The 19,963-nt window shown below is 41.8% G+C and overlaps 2 protein-coding genes across 2 annotated transcripts in view; both read right to left on the bottom strand.

Moving 5' to 3' along the window:
* The window catches only part of LOC138961531 (peptidoglycan recognition protein 1-like), a 10,239-nt gene extending 8,839 nt beyond the window's left edge, over positions 1 to 1,400 (bottom strand). The window contains exons 1-2 of the mRNA XM_070333185.1: positions 1,286 to 1,400; positions 47 to 109 (exon numbers count right to left, since the gene is read on the bottom strand). Of these exons, the coding sequence (XP_070189286.1) occupies positions 47 to 107 (61 nt within the window). The 5' untranslated portion in view covers positions 108 to 109; positions 1,286 to 1,400. The remainder of the gene's footprint in view (positions 1 to 46; positions 110 to 1,285) is intronic.
* A 5,608-nt stretch (positions 1,401 to 7,008) lies between these two features.
* Positions 7,009 to 18,594, bottom strand: LOC138961532 (peptidoglycan-recognition protein SC2-like). The gene is made up of 7 exons (XM_070333187.1): positions 18,461 to 18,594; positions 15,774 to 15,836; positions 13,273 to 13,398; positions 11,792 to 11,917; positions 11,143 to 11,352; positions 10,207 to 10,312; positions 7,009 to 7,451 (listed from the first exon to the last, which is right to left on the bottom strand). The coding sequence occupies exons 2-7, from the start codon at positions 15,832 to 15,834 to the stop codon at positions 7,220 to 7,222; spliced, it is 861 nt and encodes a 286-aa protein (XP_070189288.1). The 5' UTR covers positions 15,835 to 15,836; positions 18,461 to 18,594; the 3' UTR covers positions 7,009 to 7,219.
* Between the last annotated feature and the right edge of the window lie 1,369 nt (positions 18,595 to 19,963).

The raw sequence follows: 19,963 nt of genomic DNA, 5'->3' as shown, positions 1-19,963 counted from the left end.
ATAAAAAAAAGGGGGGGGGGGGGGGAAATCTACACTGTATACTTACCATCAGTGCAGCATACGAGCACCACCAGAAGCTCTAGCACGGACACGAACTTCATTTTCATTCCTGCAAACATTTGGTTTTTGCTTATTTGATCTGCAATGACATCTGATCTTGCACCTGGACTATGATTATATTTGTCCTTTTTACATTTAGTCAAGTTTTGACTAAATGTTTTAACATAGAGGGGGAATCGAGACGAGGGTCGTGGTGTATGTGTGTGTGTGTGTGTGTGTGTGTGTGTGTGTGTGTGTGTGTGTGTGTGTGTGTGTCTGTGTGTGTCTGTGTGTGTCTGTGTGTGTGTGTGTGTGTGTAGAGCGATTCAGAGTAAACTACTAGACCGATCTTTATGAAATTTTACATGATTTTTACATATCCGGCTTTTTGTAAAAGTTGAGGCGGCACTGTCACACCCTCATTTTTCAATCAAATTGATTGAAATTTTTGTAAAGCCATCTTCGACAAAGGCCGGACTTCGGTATTGCATTTCAGCTTGGTGGCTTAAAAATTAATTAATGACTTTGGTCATTAAAAATCTGAAAATTGTAATAATTTTTTTTTTATATAAAACGATCCAAATTTACGTTCATCTTATTCTACATCATTTTCTGATTCCAAAAACATATAACTATGTTATATTTGGATAAAAAACAAGCTCTGAAAATTAAAAATATAAAAATTATGATCAAAATTAAATTTCCGAAATCGATTTAAAAACAATTTCATCTTATTCCTTGTCGGTTCCTGATTCCAAAAACATATAGATATATGTTTGGATTAAAAACACGCTCAGAAAGTTAAAACGAAGAGAGGCACAGAAAAGCGTGCTATGCAGCACAGCGAAACCACTACCGCGCTAAACAGGCTCGTCAGTTTCACTCCGTTGTGCACAAGCGGCGGACTACGGTCATTGTAAAAAAAAATGCAGTGCGTTTAGTTTTATTCTGTGAGTTCCACAGCTTGACTAAATGTAGTAATTTCGCCTTACGCAACTTGTTTATTTTAAGTTTAGAATATATTAAATTCAGAGCAATCCATGTCGTTGTCCATCTATTCAATCGATAATGTATACGTCCATGGTCCGACAGCGTTTCGGTTTCTTTTTCGATTTTGTTTTTTTAGTGAAAAAATATAGATAGATTTAAATGTTGATATTAAGAATTGAACATAAAACACACACTAGCATTTACACACGAATCTGGACAGCCCCTCCAAAGGAAGACTAATTTGTCACAAAGTTACCTGTTTTAAAAACGCGTCCAAGAAATCCCCAAGCATGGAACGATGAATGTATGCAGGTTCGCAACTAGCAGTATATTTATTCACATTAGAGCCAGGAACTGGATGAGATCATAGGCAGTAATAGCCAATATTAATTATATGTTTAAAACTAATAAGCCATTTGCGTTGTTATCTGAAACATCAGAGTTCTGCAATGTTGTGATAGTTAATACTTCTCTCCCCAGGGATCTACTGATCAACTGATAAAGACCTTATTTTGGGGACATGTCTGTCATCAGTTAAAGGCACAGTAAGCCTCCCGTAAACCATCACAGAGCTCCCCGAGCGTCTACATACAGTCCAAGCATACTTCCATTTGAACGCTCACCGAACGGGAACATCCTGGCTGCTTTCTGTCGAGCGTGAGAAATTTTCAAAGAATTTATTTTCGTGGACTTGCTCCTCTACAACAATGGCGCCTCGTTTTGGTGGTGGGCGGCTGTTATGAATATTCCGAATACCAGATATCACGCCCGGACAGTAAGCCTCTCGTAAACCATCACAGATACTGTCAGGCTTTTACACACAGTACAAACACCCTTCCATTTGAACGCTCACCAAACGGGAACATCCTAGGTGCCCTACGTAAAGAGCGAGCAATTTTTAAAGAATTAATTTTGCAGATTGTCTCGAACACTTTTTGGACCCATCCTGAACTCAGGTCAAAAATGAGTTACTTCCCTTCGGGTCTCATTCTATCGATGTAAACTGGCCATAGCCGTGGATCGATGATTATCAGAATGTTTTTGGACCGTCGTGCGTTTTTGCGCTAGACCTAACTTTTAAAATCTAAATAATAAATTGACAGCTTGTTACACAAACAATCTTTGATCATAAAAGAATTTTTTTTCCATCAAGACAAGATCAGTACAATTCGAAGTTGTGAAAGTTTGAAAAAAGAAAAGCCCGGAAGCAGGGTCACGCAAGGGTCGTAGCAGACGACGGTTTATGCATATCGCCGTTCCTCTCAACAGTCAAAAGCCATCGCTAGAGTTCTTGTGAACCACAGCCGTTTGTTTCGTGCATAAAAACGTGCTATTGTAGATAAGCTCACATCGAGTCGCATTCAAATGACTAACTGACGACTACATTGTGAACAAGAAATTCCTCCGAGGTAGGAAAAACACCCCCGTCCTTACCATTCTCACTGCCACCAACTGAGAAGGTTATTTCCCTTTGACCATTAATATGTCCCTCTATAAGTCCTTGTAGAATCTTAATCCACCAATAACTCCCTAACCGTGTGTTTGACTGGTCCCAATTTTTGTAAGGACCGTCTCAGGAATGTATAGAACCTGTTCACCAAGTTTGGTGACGATCGGTCCGTTCATTCTTGAGATCTATATGCGAACACAAACACACAAACAAACAAACAAACAAACACATCGACCGAATCCTATACACACCCCTATACCGGGGGTGTAAAAAGGGAAACTGGATCACACGGGTTCACGATGGCTCAGGGGCAAGATAACCCATGCAAAAATAAATTCTTTGAACATTGTTTGCTCTTTAAGGAGGGCACCTAGGATGTTCTCAATCGGTGAGTGTTTAAATGAAAGGGTGTTTGTACTGTGTGTAAAAGCCTGACCGTATCTGTGATGGTTTACGGGAGGCTTACTGTGCCTTTAACAGTCAGCATATTAGTAATAACGTGTGTTTTTTTTTCATCGGCGAATTTTGACCCCCCCCCCCCTCCCTCCCCCCCAAATATATATATGTAAGCGATCCCGCCTCAGATGAAACAGCCGGTTTTGGTCTGGATCCCTCCGATCTGATTATGCCCGTCAGTCACAGCATTCTCGTGACCTGGATCAGCCAATCTCACACATGATGCAATGAATGGTAACAGCTGAAATGCCCACAAACAACAAACCCACAGAATACACCATATTTAACATAAATGCTATGCTTTTTCTTGTGGAAAGAGAGCAACAGACCTAAAATCAACGACACACAGTAACAATATTCCGTAAAAGCACTTTTCATGTCAATTGAGTGACGCAATGTCATTTGATTCTTGAGAACTTTCATCAGGTTATTTTCGAGTGAGCAAGTCCGTATGGCATGAAACCAGAAAACAAAGCCCCTCACAAATATAAAGACTTTTAAAGGTTTTTGTTTGTTTGTTTGCTTAACGCCCAGCCGACCACGAAGGGCCATATCAGGGCGGTGCTGCTTTGACATTTAACGTGCGCCACACACAAGACAGAAGTCGCAGCACAGGCTTCATGTCTCACCCAGTCACATTATTCTGACACCGGACCAACCAGTCCTAGCACTAACCCCATAATGCCAGACGCCAGGCGGAGCAGCCACTAGATTGCCAATTTTAAAGTCTTAGGTATGACCCGGCCGGGGTTCGAACCCACGACCTCCCGATCACGGGGCGGACGCCTTACCACTAGGCCAACCGTGCCGGTTTTTAAAGGTTGTTTGAATTGGGGGATAATGGAGTGTAAAAACAAAGCCTACAAAATGGGATCACATACTATTCCCGAAAGAAGTTAGTGTTTTTGTGCTTAATACCCCGGATATATATCTTTTTTTAAATCACTTTTTTTGGGGAATTTTACAGTACATGTACATAAACATCTCATAAAACATCCACATGGTTTACAGTCATGGAATACAAATTAACTTCTCACATACAAATACACACAGACATACCTGGGAAGTGTTAGGGGTGGGATAAGGAGAGAGGGGGGGGGGGGGCGGGGGGGAATAGGTGGTGGGGGCGATGGTCACACTGTAATATGTACTGTCAATATCTTTTCTCAAAACATTCATAGGGTACTATGGGTATAGACATATATATAAGTATTTGTACTATGGGGAATAGGAATAGGAACAACAAGTTGCTATATCTTCGTAAAACATCGATGAAAAAAAAGTTTATATAGACACCAATCTCTTGCAAATCTACAATAATTATCATTTACACTAGAATTATATATTTCAATCAAAAATCTTCGTTTCACAATTTTCACAAAAACATTAAGTGTTGGGGTAATTATATTCAATTTGGCTCTAAATATACATAGTTCAGCAAGGAGAATAAACAGATCCAAAACGACATCAGTGTCTACATCATGCAGATGTCCTAAGATAATTAGTTCTTTTGAGAGTTACAAATTAACGCAATGTACAAAATGTAAACATAACCATTCTGTGAAATCAGACCAAAAAAGCTGAACACTTGTACAAGCCCAAAACAAATGTTCTAAGGTTTCCTCCTCATGTTGACAAAAACAACACTGGGGTGTATCAGAAATTTTCATTAAAAATAACAAGCGTTGGGTGGGCAAAATTCCATGTATTATTTAGTTCTGTATTGGAACCATCTCAGGAATGTGTCTTGTGTAGTTCTCATTATTGTCAAAAATACTCTTCTAACATACACATCAACATTCAATATATTAGACCATTTTCCATGCTCTGTAAGTTGCCATCATTTCTAAACCAGGTGGGTATACATGTAGTTCACTCCACCTTCGGAAATTTGTCAACATACAAAATCTTCATCAATATCGCATCGAAGGCCAGTCTCATAATTTGGTATTTATTAATTGAGCGCCCTCACAAAAACAGAAAGTTTACACGTAAAAACATTATATGACCAAAAAAAAACACATTTTCTCCCATCAAATGACCGACTGCAATTGTATACTAAACACTTGCCTATTTGTCCACTCTGATTAAATTTCCCCATTCATCGTCCTTCGCGAACACTCACAAAACATTGTGCAAGAGGTCAAATCCCACCTAAAGCCATCTGCACTGAGTCAATATACTTGAAAAGGTGTTGTTTTTTTTAACACTGGCGCGCCGCCGACGAGAACACTGGCTCGCAGCCGACAAGAGGATATATTGGGGCGGGGATATAGCTCAGTTGGTAGCGCGCTGGATTTGTATTCAGTTGGCCGCTGTCAGCGCGAGTTCGATCCCAGGTTCGGCGGAAATTTATTTCACAGAGTCAACTTTGTGTGCAGACTCTCTTCGGTGTCCGAACCACCCCCCGTGTATACTACATTGGGTGTGCACGTTAAAGATCCCACGATTGACAAAAGGGTCTTTCCTGGCAAAATTGCTTAGGCACAGTTAATAATTGTCTACCATACCCGTGTGACTTGGAATAAGGCCGTGAAAGGTAAATATGCGCCGACATGGCTGCAATCTACTGGCCGTATAAAATTTCATCTCACACGGCATCACTGCAGAGCGCCTAGAACTGTACCCACGGAATATGCGCGATATAAGCCTCATTGATTGATTGATTGAAGAACACTGGCTCGCAGCCGACAAGAACACTGGCTCGCAGCCGGCGAGTTTTTGATTGTATACACTAAATTATGACTTGCGTTCAAACCAATTAACTTCCAGAGCTAAATCTCGGTGTATATATGAATGAGTAATAGATGTTTGAACTGCCGTTCATGAAAGTACTTTTCGTTGTTGATTTTGTTCTGAATTACGTCTCAAACTGACAATTTGCACTGAATGCGCAACAAATTTGAAAGAAACCTAGCCCAGAACGCTAGTTCTGATTTGGGGAGGGGGGGGGGGGGGGGGGGACTCTCCTTGTATTTAGGGTCGCACTGGTACGCAGCCGGGGAACTAGCGTTTCCCTGTGCTGCCGTTCCTACGGCGTGAAAGCAGCTTTTAACGGACTTTTTTTTGCGCTGCGAAGGAAACATGCCGATTTCCCATTTGGGTGTTCTTCATGTTGAACATCTGAAATATATTCTTGCCTCTTTGCAATCAACACACACACCATGATAGAGTGGTACAGGCAATATGTGTTCCTCCATAAAGCACCATGATCATCCTGCTCAAGCCATAGACTGCTCAGGTTCTAGGATACTTTCTTGTAAACCATAGGTAACGTATAGACAACAAAGCCAGATCTGTGCATGAACAGCTGGCTGCCATGTTCAGGGAACTTAATTTGAAACTTTTCGGTCCTATTAAAGACATACATGATTGTGGAAGTTAAATGTTACTATGTATGTGCATGTGTGTGTGATTGTGTGTATGTTAATGTGTGTGTGTGTGTGTGTGTGTGTGTGTGTGTGTGTCTGTCTGTCTGTCAGAGAGAGAGAGAGGGAGAGAGAGAGAGAGAGAGAGAGAGAGAGAGAGAGAGAGAGAGAGAGAGAGAGAGAGAGAGAGAGAGAGAACAAGTCTTGGCAGTCCAAGGATACTTTTACTCTCAGTCACGAAATATGTTTACGGGAACCGACTCACTGGACCCTACACCTATGCAAATAATATAGTACCATATCGAACCGCTTGACTACTGGAAGATTTTTTTTTTAGATTAATACAAAATCAAAACCTGAAAATAGTCTTCAGGGGAGGCGAGACTCTAGCAGCAAATTCAAAGGGCAAAATACAGTAGTTGTTTCCCTGGTCAGAGTTTTTTTGTTTTGTAGAGCAAATACGCACCCGATATGCATTGTTGCAGTCAACGGGTAAACCGTCTAACGTAACCATCGCAGCCCTAGAGCTAATTATTCATGGTCTTTTAGATTGAATCTTCTCAATTCATTGTGAAAGGTTACATCAGACTCTGAAATCTCAGCAAAATTAATCATTAAGCTGGCCTGAAAGAAAAAAGAAAAAAAACGTTCACACGATGAACTGTCATTCCATGCCATGCCACATCTATGAAAGGAGTCGCTGAGTTAATGAAATGCAATGCTTTATTAAGGCAATTAAGACGGTCGGACACGGTACCATGCCGGACGCCTAAGCCGTAGTGTCGGACGTGTAACTGTTTCAGCGCTGTATGATTCGTCGAGCACAGCGTGTTTTCTGGACAGGTGGTGCTAGTGCCTCTGGCCTGTCGGTGTCTGTACAGCTTGTAGTTGCCGGACACCTTGCCCTGTTGGACGCTTAAGGCGCAGTGCCGGCCGTGTAACGATTCCAGCGCTTTATGATCGAGTACAGCCTGTTTCCTGGACAGGTCGTGCCAGCGCCTCTGGCCTGTCGGTGTCCGTACAGCTTGTAGTTGCCGGACACCTTGCCCTGTCGGACGCCGCAAGCGATGAGATTCTGCGCTGCTCTCAGAGCGCTTGAGGTTGGTGACTGGCTCATGAAGTCTCCCATGAAAGAGATTGCGACAGCCCTGAAAAACGAGTGATGAATTTTACTGATTTATTTTAAAGACCAAAGGTGGCACGAACATTTGGTCCAAAGTCGTTCCAATTAAACGTGTATCGGGTTCAGTTTGAGCATATTTAGGTATTTTGAAGACCGTAGAATTACTGTGCGATGTCATTATGCCAACACGATGTTCGTAAATAACTGTCAAGTTTTCTTGGTTGTGGAAGATTTACTTTTCCTTGATTTTCCATCGCAACAATGAGGCAGTGAAACCATGCGAACGACTGACATTCCAGCTCCGGTTTTTGCTTTCTCCACTGTCAGTACAACTCTTGTCGATCGAAAGTACGCCCATTCAGAGCTGACTATAGACATTACCGATGCGATTGCTTCCCTCAGTGGGCGACCACGCGTCGAGACGCGCAACTCGCTAGTGATTGGCCTACAATGTCACGTGTAGCTTGCCTCACGGTGTTACCAAGAAAAATCAACTCTTCCACAACCAATAAACCCACAACCAATGTTAATTTGTAGATTTTGTTCCCCAAGTATGGCATTATTCGACGATTTTTGTTGTTGTAATAGAGAGCCATTGATTTTGTTCGCATGTTCATCGTGTACATTTACTTGTGGTGTTTTTAACAGACATGAGACCAGCAAATGTTCAAAAAGTAGGAAAGTGAGCTGGGGTCCAGGCAGTAAATGAATGTTAGAATTATAAAGGCCATTTTGGGGCCTCTCCTGATAGCAAAAAATGAGATCATGCCCTTTTAAAAAGCTATAAAACCCACAAGAATAATATGTTTTAGCATTTTAAACAAAAGTGTGATTTATAACAATCACACACACACAAAACTTTCCCCTTATTTTTTCAGTTGCTAATGAAAGAGGAAACACCCGACTACGTTCTCATCAACTAATTTCGGTGGTGCACTCGCCCTATCGCAAAAAGAAACAAGTCGCGTAAGGCGAAAATACAATATTTAGTCAAGTAGCTGTCGAACTCACAGAATGAAACTGAACGCAATGCCATTTTTCAGCAAGACCGTATACTCGTAGCATCGTCAGGCCACCGCTCATGGCAAAGGCAGTGAAATTGACAAGAAGAGCGGGGTAGTAGTTGCGCTAAGAAGGATAGCACGCTTTTCTGTACCTCTCTTTGTTTTAACTTTCTGAGCGTGTTTTTAATTCAAACATATCATATCTATATGTTTTTGGAATCAGGAACCGACAAGGAATAAGATGAAAGTGTTTTTAAATTGATTTCGACAATTTAATTTTGATAATAATTTTCATATATTTAATTTTCAGAGCTTGTTTTTAATCCAAATATAACATATTTATATGTTTTTGGAATCAGCAAATGATGGAGAATAAGATAAACGTAAATTTGGATCGTTTTATAAATTTTTATTTTTTTTTTACAATTTTCAGATTTTTAATGACCAAAGTCATTAATTAATTTTTAAGCCACCAAGCTGAAATGCAATACCGAAGTCCGGGCTTCGTCGAACATTACTTGACCAAAATTTCAACCAATTTGGTTGAAAAATGAGGGCGTGACAGTGCCGCCTCAACTTTCACGAAAAGCCGGATATGACGTCATCAAAGACATTTATCAAAAAAATGAAAAAAAGTTCGGGGATTTCATACCCAGGAACTCTCATGTCAAATTTCATAAAGATCGGTCCAGTAGTTTAGTCTGAATCGCTCTACACACACACACACACAGACAGACACACACACACACACACACACACACACACACACACGCACATACACCACGACCCTCGTTTCGATTCCCCCTCGATGTTAAAATATTTAGTCAAAACTTGACTAAATATAAAAAATGACAAAAGTTCGCTTGCATTTATTTTATAGAATTCTCGCGACCTGGCGAAAAAAATGTCGATGCACCTCTAGCCCTATGTATCTGCTAGTGGTACCGGTCAGTATCGTCCACAACCAACCACTCAAAACGACGTACTTTGCCGTAACCTGACCCTGGGGTCCGGAGCCAAATCGCCGACCGGATTTTTGAGTGGGCGTGGTTTGCAGCGAGAGTTATCTTTTCCTAGCTTGCCCCATGCATAGATGCTACACCAAGTCCGTATTTCACCACGCAGTGGCTGTTGTCGCACCACGTGAACACGGCCTGACCGGGAATGGATATCTTGGCGATACTGTCGCCAATGAGCTGGCGCCTTTCTTTCTTGTTGATAGTGACAGTCACTTCTTCTGACAGCCAGTTGGCTTTCCACTTGTTTTTGACACTTTGGTCGTCGATCGTAAGAGCTTCCACAGCCGACAAAACAATACGGAATCCAGACGCCATGATGCTACCTTTTTCACCTTCGGCGTTTGGAGATCGGCAGCCAATCAAAACAACCCACAAACCGCCATCGGTGAATAATTAAGCCCCGGCGATAATCGTCGGAGATCGACAGCCAATCAAACGCGACCCATGATACTGCTATGGGTTCACGCGAATGCTGGGGTGCAAATGCACTGACTTCAGACGCAGACAGCTTCAGCTGAACGGTTCATACCACCACCCCCCTCCCCCCTTTTTTCTCAACGAATTTGCATCGATCTCAAGAATGGTCTGTGAGCTAAGGAAAATATCGGAATTCCGATAAAAATTTATAAAAAGTTATTTCTGGAATTCCTCCATTCCATCCTCTTTCTTGATCGTTAGTTTCTGTGGCTTTTATTGCATGTGGAAATATCTGCGTGAATATAATGTATGAATAAGGTTTGTCCGTGTCCACATATACCTGCTGTTGTAGTTCCTGGTGTGTGCTCCCTGTCTGTCCCAGCCACGCCCCTCGTAGATCTTGCCGTCCCCTCCCACCAGGAAACTGTAGCCTATGTCCGAGTAATCTGCAAAGCAACATACACAACACAGATGCACAATCTTTTTTTTAATCAGTCCAGTATCTTTTTAGCAATAGCCACAGTGCGAGTGTGTGACGCTCCTAACATTATGTCCATATAAGTTGTGTGGTTTTACATTTAGTCAAGTTTTCTTTAACTGTTATATGTCACTAATACTCGTATAATGTTTTCGAGGTTCTCTTAATTGTTTTTCAATTTTTTTTCAGATTTTGGTTGCATACAGGTTGCGGACAACCCACATTTTTTGGCCTGATTTATTTCTCCTTTGTTTTGTCAGGCGGAGAGCATCCTTCTTCATTGGTTTCAATGCTTAACATACTCTCAGGTGCCAGGAGTTGGTTATCGCATACCTCGTTCACTGACCGTTGTTGTATAATTATATTCAGAGTAGTCAGCTGTGTAATTACTTCGTGTTGTTACTTTCAATCAACTTTGAGTACGAGGTATGGACAAGTCTGTTCCTTACCGATGAAGGATTTGAGCGTGCGGTGCGTGTGTATGTTTGTGCGTGTGTGTGTGCATGCATGCGTGTGTGTTTGTGTGTGTTTGTGTGTGTGTGTGTGTGTGTGTGTGTGTGTGTGTCTGTGTGTTTGTTTGTCAATGTGTGTGCGTGCGTGAGTGCGTGTGTGTGTGTGTGTGTGAGTGTGTGTGTGTGTGTCTGTGCGTTTGTTTGTCAATGTGTGTGCGTGCGTGAGTGCGTGTGTGTGTGTTTGTATGCGTGTGTGCGTGTTTTCAGTAGGATTCTTTGAGTCATCCATGGCCAAACCATGCACAACACTATGGGAAAAAGTAGTAATAAACCAATCAAAACTCACTTCTCTTTGGATCGTCCATGTGATAGTTCTGCACCCCCTGCATCACCCTCTTGCAAGACGCCAGGTCAGAGCAAGCCCTTCCATCCGTGTGGTGGATGAACACCAAGCTGACGGGAGTGCGCATGCGTGAGGTCGACCTGGGACGTCGCGCTCCCCATTGGGCACGTGACACAATGGTGACGTCATTACAGCTTGCGCTGGTTCCGGTTCCTGTAAGGTAGCAAAGTGTTGCTTTGTAAGTCGCCTTTTACACTTAATTTTGTTATTGTTTATTAATGAGTATTGTTGTTTCCTGTCCCTTGAGACCATAAGGGATAGGATGGGAGGGGGAGGGGTGTGTGGTAGTTGGGTGTGTATTTATGGAGGTAGGGGGTGGGGGAATACTAAACACGTTGAAAGCTTATTATAGTAGGAGGTAGAATGTTCTATAGCACTCTGAATCTTGAACATTCAATCAATTGAATCTAGTTCAAAATCCTGATGTCCGTTAGTGACTAAACAACATTACGCGAGACATTACCCCATGAACCCAAGAAGATCACGATTCCTTGCTGTTGATTCCAATGTGACTTTGCGCAAAGACTTTCTTCAGAGCGAGAAAAGTTAACTATTCAATATTTATTTCACTTTTTCTTTTTACAGAGCTTACTGGATACACAACAACGACGATCAGATGGGCCTCCGCACAATCCGCTGACGTAACTTCCTCCCCCGCACGCCAGTCTGGTACTCTGGCACGTGCCTCTGCGGCTGGTGCATCGCCCATCATTAAAGGCTGTTAAAAAAACAAGTCATTCAAATCAGCACGTAAACTTGAGCCACGACGCTTCACAGACGGCTACAATAATGCACTATACCCATTCTCTTAGTGTGCCATATAGCGTCAGACTGCCAAATGCCTCCTTGACAAGATTCGTTGTGATTTGGTAAACTTGAACTACCAGATAAAGAAAATGTACCGGTGTAGGATCCGGTCCGGTCCCCCCTCTGAAGTAGTCCCCCGGGGGACCAATTCGTGGCAAAAACTGCTCTATAATGGTCCCCCCTTAGACATCCAGCCTCGTTTTTCTTGATACAATGTTAGTAATGTTACCAGCAATTTCAGAGAAAAGAAAGGAAAGAATCAGAGACTGGTTTCATTTCTTCTTATCAGTATTTATTTATTATTCATTTTATTTCATGTGATTTTTCTTTTGAACGGCATTATAAATCAGATCTATTTTATTTTCTGCAAAATATAGTCAAACAAAGAGATTGCTGTCTTGCACTACATAATACCGGACGAAGATATAGATTGAAAATGGCTTGAATGCCTAAGAAAAACGAGGCAGGATGTCTAAGGGGGGACCATTATAGAGCAGTTTTTGCCACGAATTGGTCCCCCGGGGGACTACTTCAGAGGGGGGACCGGACCGGATCCTACACCGGTATCATATGCAATCAAGTAAAAAGGAGAATGCTCCATCTGAGCAGAGCAAAAGCGCTTTCCCCTCTCGAAATAGTTTCAGCTGGTATTTCCTTGTTTTCACTACCTATTTTATTCATGTTTTTATTACTTAGTTAGTGGAAGAATCTTTTGGAATGTATGTTTGATGGTGTATGCTTTTAATTAAGCGTTGCTGACAATGAATGTAGATGTAAATGCTTGTATAACTGTGTTTTAATTTTAAATGTGTCAAGCGCAAAGAGCATAATTGTACAGTTATGATGTTGCGCTATATAAATGCTCATTTATTATTATTATTATTATTAGAAAAAATGAAAGGATGAAGTCCACTGTATGCTCAGCTGAAACACAAACTATACGATATGGCTCCGTGGAGATGCGCAGAGCAACACAGTTGTTATAGATGATGGTTAACTTTATTATAATTATGATCTTAGCCCACCCTCAAAGGTGATCATAGAAGCATACATTTTTCACTTCATTATTTTCAAAATGCGATATGTTTTAAAGAATACAAGATGCATAAGATATAATATTCACAACTGTGACTAACAAGGCAAGTTTTTGAAATTCGCATTTAAGCCAATATGGAATATATAGCGATAACTGAAAGGGAGGGCGGTCAAATTAAACAGGAAGGCCAAAGGAGGATGCAGACATTCGCAAACTGAATTCCGACCTACCTGGTACGCAGCATCGTCGGTTGGTAGAGCCGTAACAGAGACCAGAAACGTAGGAGCCTGAACAGGTACCGGATGTGAATTGGCAATTGCCGTATTCGTTACCACACCTCCAGTCTGACAGAACAACTGCACACATAAACCTCATTATGAGAGAGAGAGAGAGAGCTAGAGAGAGAGCTAGAGAGAGAGAGAGAGAGAGAGAGAGAGCCCGTTCCGTGAAGTCAAGTCCGCTCACCCTTTTAGGTGTGGCCAGACAAGTAGGTGGAATAAGATCATTCATACCAAAAATCAACTACGTGTATGCTTTTTTGTAAAGTGGTAATTTTTTTTAATCAATTAATTTCTAGTGTCAACCTATGAAATTAATTCATCGAAAGAAATTGCCCTCTGTACATGATTGACGAAGCAGTCAGAATTTTGATTTTTGGTATGTGTTCACGTGGAGCGAGGCCCTATCCAAATACAAAACTATACAGATTGTCACAACTTTGTTTGTTTGTTTGCTTAACGCCCAGCCGACCACGAAGGGCCATATCAGGGCGGTGCTGCTTTGACATATAACGTGCGCCACACACAAGACAGAAGTCGCAGCACAGGCTTCATGTCTCACCCAGTCACATTATTCTGACACCGGACCAACCAGTCCTAGCACTAACCCCATAATGCCAGACGCCAGGCGGAGCAGCCACCAGATTGCCAATTTTAAAGTCTTAGGTATGACCCGGCCGGGGTTCGAACCCACGACCTCCCGATCACGGGGCGGACGCCTTACCACTAGGCCACGGGAAGGACTTTGCCTTAAATAACTTTAACAAAAACAGACCCTTTTAAATGGGAGAGGGGGGGGGGAGGGGGTTGGTTGATAATCGAACAGTCTGCAATTTCAGAATGAACACAAACGACTCTTTTTATGTCGGATTCCGAGTCATTAGATTGATTGTTCGCGCTTTTTGTGGTATTCCAGCTTCTAAACACCGAAATGATACATTTGTTACCGGCTGGAAAAAAACATTGACTATATAGGTACTGAATAGCTGTACATAATCTTATTCAAAGAGCACTCATTGCATTGCCTCGTTAACTTTCATTAGAAGCCGGAGTTCACGAAATCAAATACCGTATCAATCTCAATAAAATGGAAAGAAAAAGAACGCGAAGAAACCACATGTTAAAGTCTCATAAAAATCTGTTCAGTAGTGTTTCGGCGGCCGACACACAGACCATCGGTCTCGTCTCGATTCCCATTCTATTTGTCATTATTTTATTCAAAATTCGACTACATGAAATAACATGTCGCGCCTAGATAACTCCAATTCATTTTTGTCAGGTCTTCCCGTGTATCTGATCCAAAAACTTCAGCATGTCCAGAACTGTGCTGCGAGACTGATCTTAGACGCTTCACGTAGACAGCACGCCATTCCCCTTCTGCAGCAGCTCCACTGGCTCCCCGTTGACGCCCGCATAAAATACAAACATGCGTGCCTTTGCTTCACTGCCATCCACTATCAGACACCATCCTATCTTTCAGACCTTCTTAAAGTTCTTCAACTGTACATACCTACTCGCCTCCTACCCTAGTGGTAAGGCGTCCGCCCCGTGATCGGGAGGTCGTGGGTTCGAACCCCGGCCGGGTCATACCTAAGACTTTAAAATTGGCAATCTAGTGGCTGCTCCGCCTGGCGTCTGGCATTATGGGGTTAGTGCTAGGACTGGTTGGTCCGGTGTCAGAATAATGTGACTGGGTGAGACATGAAGCCTGTGCTGCGACTTCTGTCTTGTGTGTGGCGCACGTTAAATGTCAAAGCAGCACCGCCCTTATATGGCCCTTCGTGGTCGGCTGGGCGTTAAGCAAAAACAAACAAACTCGCCTCCTACGTTCCTCCAACGATCTCCTTACTCTCACTATCCCCGCTTATAAACGTAATTTAACCAAAGGCTGTCGCTCTTTTTCGTTCTTTGCTGCTGTCGACTGGAATTCCCTGCCCACTCAGATTCGATACGCCCAGATTCGCTTCTCTCAAAAAACTCATCTTTTTCAGTCTTCACTGGAACTAAGAAAACAATTCTTCCCCCTAATACTGCCGCGTGTAACATTGTAAAATGGCCTGGCAAATTTTAAGAGGTTTCATATTGGTATTTTGCTCTAGTGAGCGTTTGTGCGTGCCCGCACGAGCCTGTGCGTGTGTGCGTGTCGGCCTGTGTGTGCGCGATGGTGCTCCATCAGTATGTTTAGCAATTTTTATGATTGTATATAGTTGATATCGATTTATTTGAATGTGCATAATGTAGGTGATTGTGTTTTTATCTATTTGAAGATTCTTGAAATGTGTAGTGTTGCTGTAATGAAGAGTATTATAATAAACATTAATTGTAAGGCGCTTAGAACTATATTAGGATTTGCGTAATATAAATACCTTTATTATTGTTATAATTATTGTTATTATTATCATTATCATTAAACTAAAATGAAATAGAAAAAGGTCAGGCTACACTGTTCTTACCATCAGTGCAGCATAACAGCACCACCAGAAGTTCTAGCACGGACACGAACTTCATTTTCATTCCTGCAAACAAAGGCAAAACAGCTGAGCTCACGTTTCGACCCGAGGATGGGAAGTTTCTCGCATTAAACTATGAAATAAAATGACCACTTTGTGAAACCTGCTTCTGCAGGCTGCAGCTGTCCAACACAGGATTTCCTTTTCTATACAATTGGGTTTTCCGAGATCTCAAATTCTACTTCCTTCTTCTTCTTCCTCGTTCGCTTACGCTATTACGAAAATAACTAACAGTGTGCAAATATTTGTTCAAGCTCGTGTGGACAAACACACGTACAAAAACCCTTCATGAGGGAAAATCGTAAATTTACGGGAACATGCCATGCTTGTTATTACAGTGGCCCAGCCTTTTGTTCCGCTTTGTCTTATTATTCTGTTTGTGATGTCAGTAGGCAAGCTTGACAGACGAAAAAAACATATATGATGTTGCAGACTTCTTGGTATGTCGTTAAAAGCAGCATAGCTAAGGATTAGTTTTTAAAAGAGATCTTGATCTGCAATAAAATCTCATTTTTCACCTGGCTTTCATTTGTAGTGTTCTACCTTTCCTTTCACAAGAAAGAAAAATAATGTTGTGTAATCTATCCATCTATCCATTAAATAAATCACACGTCCATGACTAACAGCTGTTGCCTCCTAGTTCCCCAAGCCACTCAATACATACCCCGGTCTTCTGATTAATTTGTAATGTGTAAAGCCGCCGACAAAGCGGCCAAAGTCTACACCATTTATAGTTAAATATTTCCCGTAGACACAAATTCAGATAAAATATGGTCTAGAGCAGACTATGCAGCGAAAAAAAAGTATTTCAATGAGTCTGGTTGCACAAGTCAGTAACTAGAACGTGTTATGAAGACCTTGTAACGATGCATTAACGTTGAATGAGTGGGCGCTGTTTTTATTCTATTTTCTTTCTTCCAATAATCAATGGATAGTTTGTGGCACAAAATCTGAACATTTAGGTCTCACACTTGCTGAATGGCAAATTGTTGAATAAAAAAAAAACCAAGCAAAATTCATGAGGTCATTCCTTTTGAATCTGACAGCATCTCCTTTCCAAAGATCGGAACAAACACAATTTCTGAAAAATGTCTTCCATTTGTCTCATAATCATGTGTTTGTCTGTTCACTACACTGACCATTAGGTCGACGCAAGCTTACTTGTGAATAGCTTGTTTTCTTAAAATCATAAAAGTGCCAACAACTAATTTTCTTGTTTGTTGATTCTTCGTTTTTGAACATTAGCAGTCTTTACGTTTTGGGGATTTCTGGTAAACTGTTAGTTTTGAAATCTACCACGCAACTGCCTTTTCTTCGTTTTCGTCGTTACTCCCTTCTCATTCTACAAAAGTGGTACGTGCGATGCGAGGCCATCTCACAATAAAGGACACCTTAGTTTATCACTTTGTCAAAAAAATAGAAATAAAATAAAATAATTGTAGTAGCAAACCTGCATGCAACTGAGGTTAAAAAAAAAATGTTATCACTTTGTCATCTGCATCAAACTATACCTGTCGTGACAGGCCACCAACTCTCTTCTTCTTCGTACGACGGTTGTGTCAGACTCGGAATCTGGAGGATGCCATGAACATGGACGTTCTTTCCAGGTCCTCCAGTGCTCCCCACATTTTGGTCCTCAGATCTGTTGGGTCAGGCCATGTCTGGATCCGCAGTTGGTCGAGGAGGGGACATGCTTGGAGAACATGTTCTGGAGTCTGATCTCCCTCTCCACAGTCACATGTGGCAGACTCTGCTACACCTATCCTCCTTAGGTGTGCTTTGAGGCAGCAGTGTCCAGTGCGGAGGCGGAAGATGATAGCCTGCTCAGCACGGCTTAGGAGATGGAGGGGGTCTTTTTGTGGCTTGTAGCCAGAAGTTTTGTTGGTGAATTTCTCTTTCCATCTGTGTTTTATGAGGGTCTTTGCCTCTCGATATGACTGGCAGTGGTTTGGCTGTTCCATCTTGCTGCCATTCTTGGCGAGCTCGTCTGCCTTCTCGTTACCAGAGACAGGCCACCAACAATGTAGGATACTTTTAGCTGGTCCCAAGTTCTTTTAACACAGGTACCACTGTGTCACCTCCCCTCAAATTTATTGCTGTTAGCGGCGAGCAAACAAAAAATATCTGTCGTTAAACGACCCACCGCTCATATTTTATTTTACGAGAACGACCTGCGAAAAAGCTACGACCCAAAGACGGATCGAAGTAATTTGATAAATACTTTTGAGTGCCGTGTCTCTGTTTGTGTTGTTGCCTTGTCATCTTCATGTAATGTATGCGAAAGTGTATATGAGTATGCTTGAGTTGTTAATGCGAAAGATTGTGTATGAGTGCGCCTTGCGTCGCCTTGTGGTGACATATGTGCGCGTTATAAATTCTCGTATTATTATTATTATTATTATTAAGTATATCCTATACCAATCAGCCAAAATGATTCAATAAACACAACAAAAATCCCCACACTGCAAAAGCCGCGGATGTTTGGTGTGCGTCACAGACACAGTCTAATGATCACAGATAAAACTTAAACAGATTGAAGTACAAGATCTTTTACATAAGAAAAAAGGATTTTTTGAAAATCAACACGCATACACATACACGCATACGAAAAGGAAAGCAACATAACTTACCAAGCGTCCGATCAAGGCTACAAGGAAAGCCGAGTGTAAAAATGCGGTCACACGAGTCACAATGTTCTTCCTTGTCTTGTCAAGCCGACAGTCCCTGTCTATTTAGTATACGTTTCTTGCATTGTTGACTACAATATGAGTGGTTACGCTATGCGAATATATGTTAGGTTACGGACCAAGGCGAAGTGTCCAATTCAGCTTCACTTTTTCCACAGTTTAAAATTGTAGGTTTTTATAAGACTTTAGGCAAGAGTGTGTGTGTATGTCTTATGTCTGTCTGCTTGTCTTACCCTCTTATCCGTCTGTCACCCTGTCCAATCTTATGGGTGTAGGGGTGTCTTGTATTTTAGTGACTTTTGATTATTGTTGGGTGGAACTTCAAAAAGAATCTATTATTTGTATTATTACTTAAGAGTATACATTATAAATGATACCACCACCATCATAACCCCCCCCCTCTCTCTCTCTCTCTTTTTGGCTCACGTAAGTGTAGCCTATGCGATCGTAACTTTGTCTGTCTGTGCGTGCGTGTGTGTGTGCGTGTGTGTGTGTGTGTTTGTGCGTGTGTATGTCTGTGGTAGAAACTTTAACATTTCGTCATTTGAAGACGTCACATTATGGCGTAAGAGGGTTAGACGTCACGCGAAGGAATTACTGAAAGTCTCGGTTTTGAGCGGGCCGAGACTAGAACTTGGAAGGCAACAGTTAAATCTTTTTCTTTTCATGTCTTGGCGTCTCAAATCTTATTAGTCAGAAAGCGCATGCACCGTAGTCTCGACCAGCGCGTGGTGTGCTTCTTTCTGAGTACTTTACGTCACAAATTGTACGTTACGTACTTGATAATGACGTAAGTAAATTGTATGTGTTCTGTTTCGTTGACTGAGCACGGCCGGGACCAGTTGGCGTGAGCGCTGGGATTTCGAGTTTCATTCGACATGTCAATGCATCGCAGTATGAAATAATACAGGTAGGAGGTTAGTTCTTGTACTTTGGGTCAACCAAAGTCGACAAATGCATTCTTCACTATGGTATTGAGTCTGATTTCGTCGACCATCTTGAATCGAAAAGCACTCTTCTTACAAAAAAAACCCAACTTCGTTGCGAGCTACGGCGAAGCTTCGCATGTCAAAACTTGAGAAGCGATGTTGGGGTCAAAGTACCACGCCGTAGCTGTGGGTTTTTGGTATTAAGACTTTGCGAAGCTTCGTGTAGTGAGTTTGTGTTACTGTTTGTCTATTTCTTACGTGAGCCTTGAAGGCTTCGCCTCTTGTTATCAGTATTGTAATCTGCATGTTATGTTATGCTCCGGCCTTACTTGTAGGCGAACAGTATGTTATATGTCCGTCTGTCTGTTATGTCCTAATGTTGTATATATATGTCTTGTATACTTGCCATTTACATATTTATTATAAATGTTGAAGGATGAATGATGATACATTGTAGACGGATGCATGTTATTGATTAAAAGCCCCACAATGATGTGCTTGGCAAATACAACAACAA

This window comes from Littorina saxatilis, linkage group LG3 (assembly GCF_037325665.1).
Source record: "Littorina saxatilis isolate snail1 linkage group LG3, US_GU_Lsax_2.0, whole genome shotgun sequence".
Lineage (NCBI taxonomy): Eukaryota > Metazoa > Mollusca > Gastropoda > Littorinimorpha > Littorinidae > Littorina > Littorina saxatilis.
This window is presented reverse-complemented; position numbering and strand designations above follow the sequence as displayed.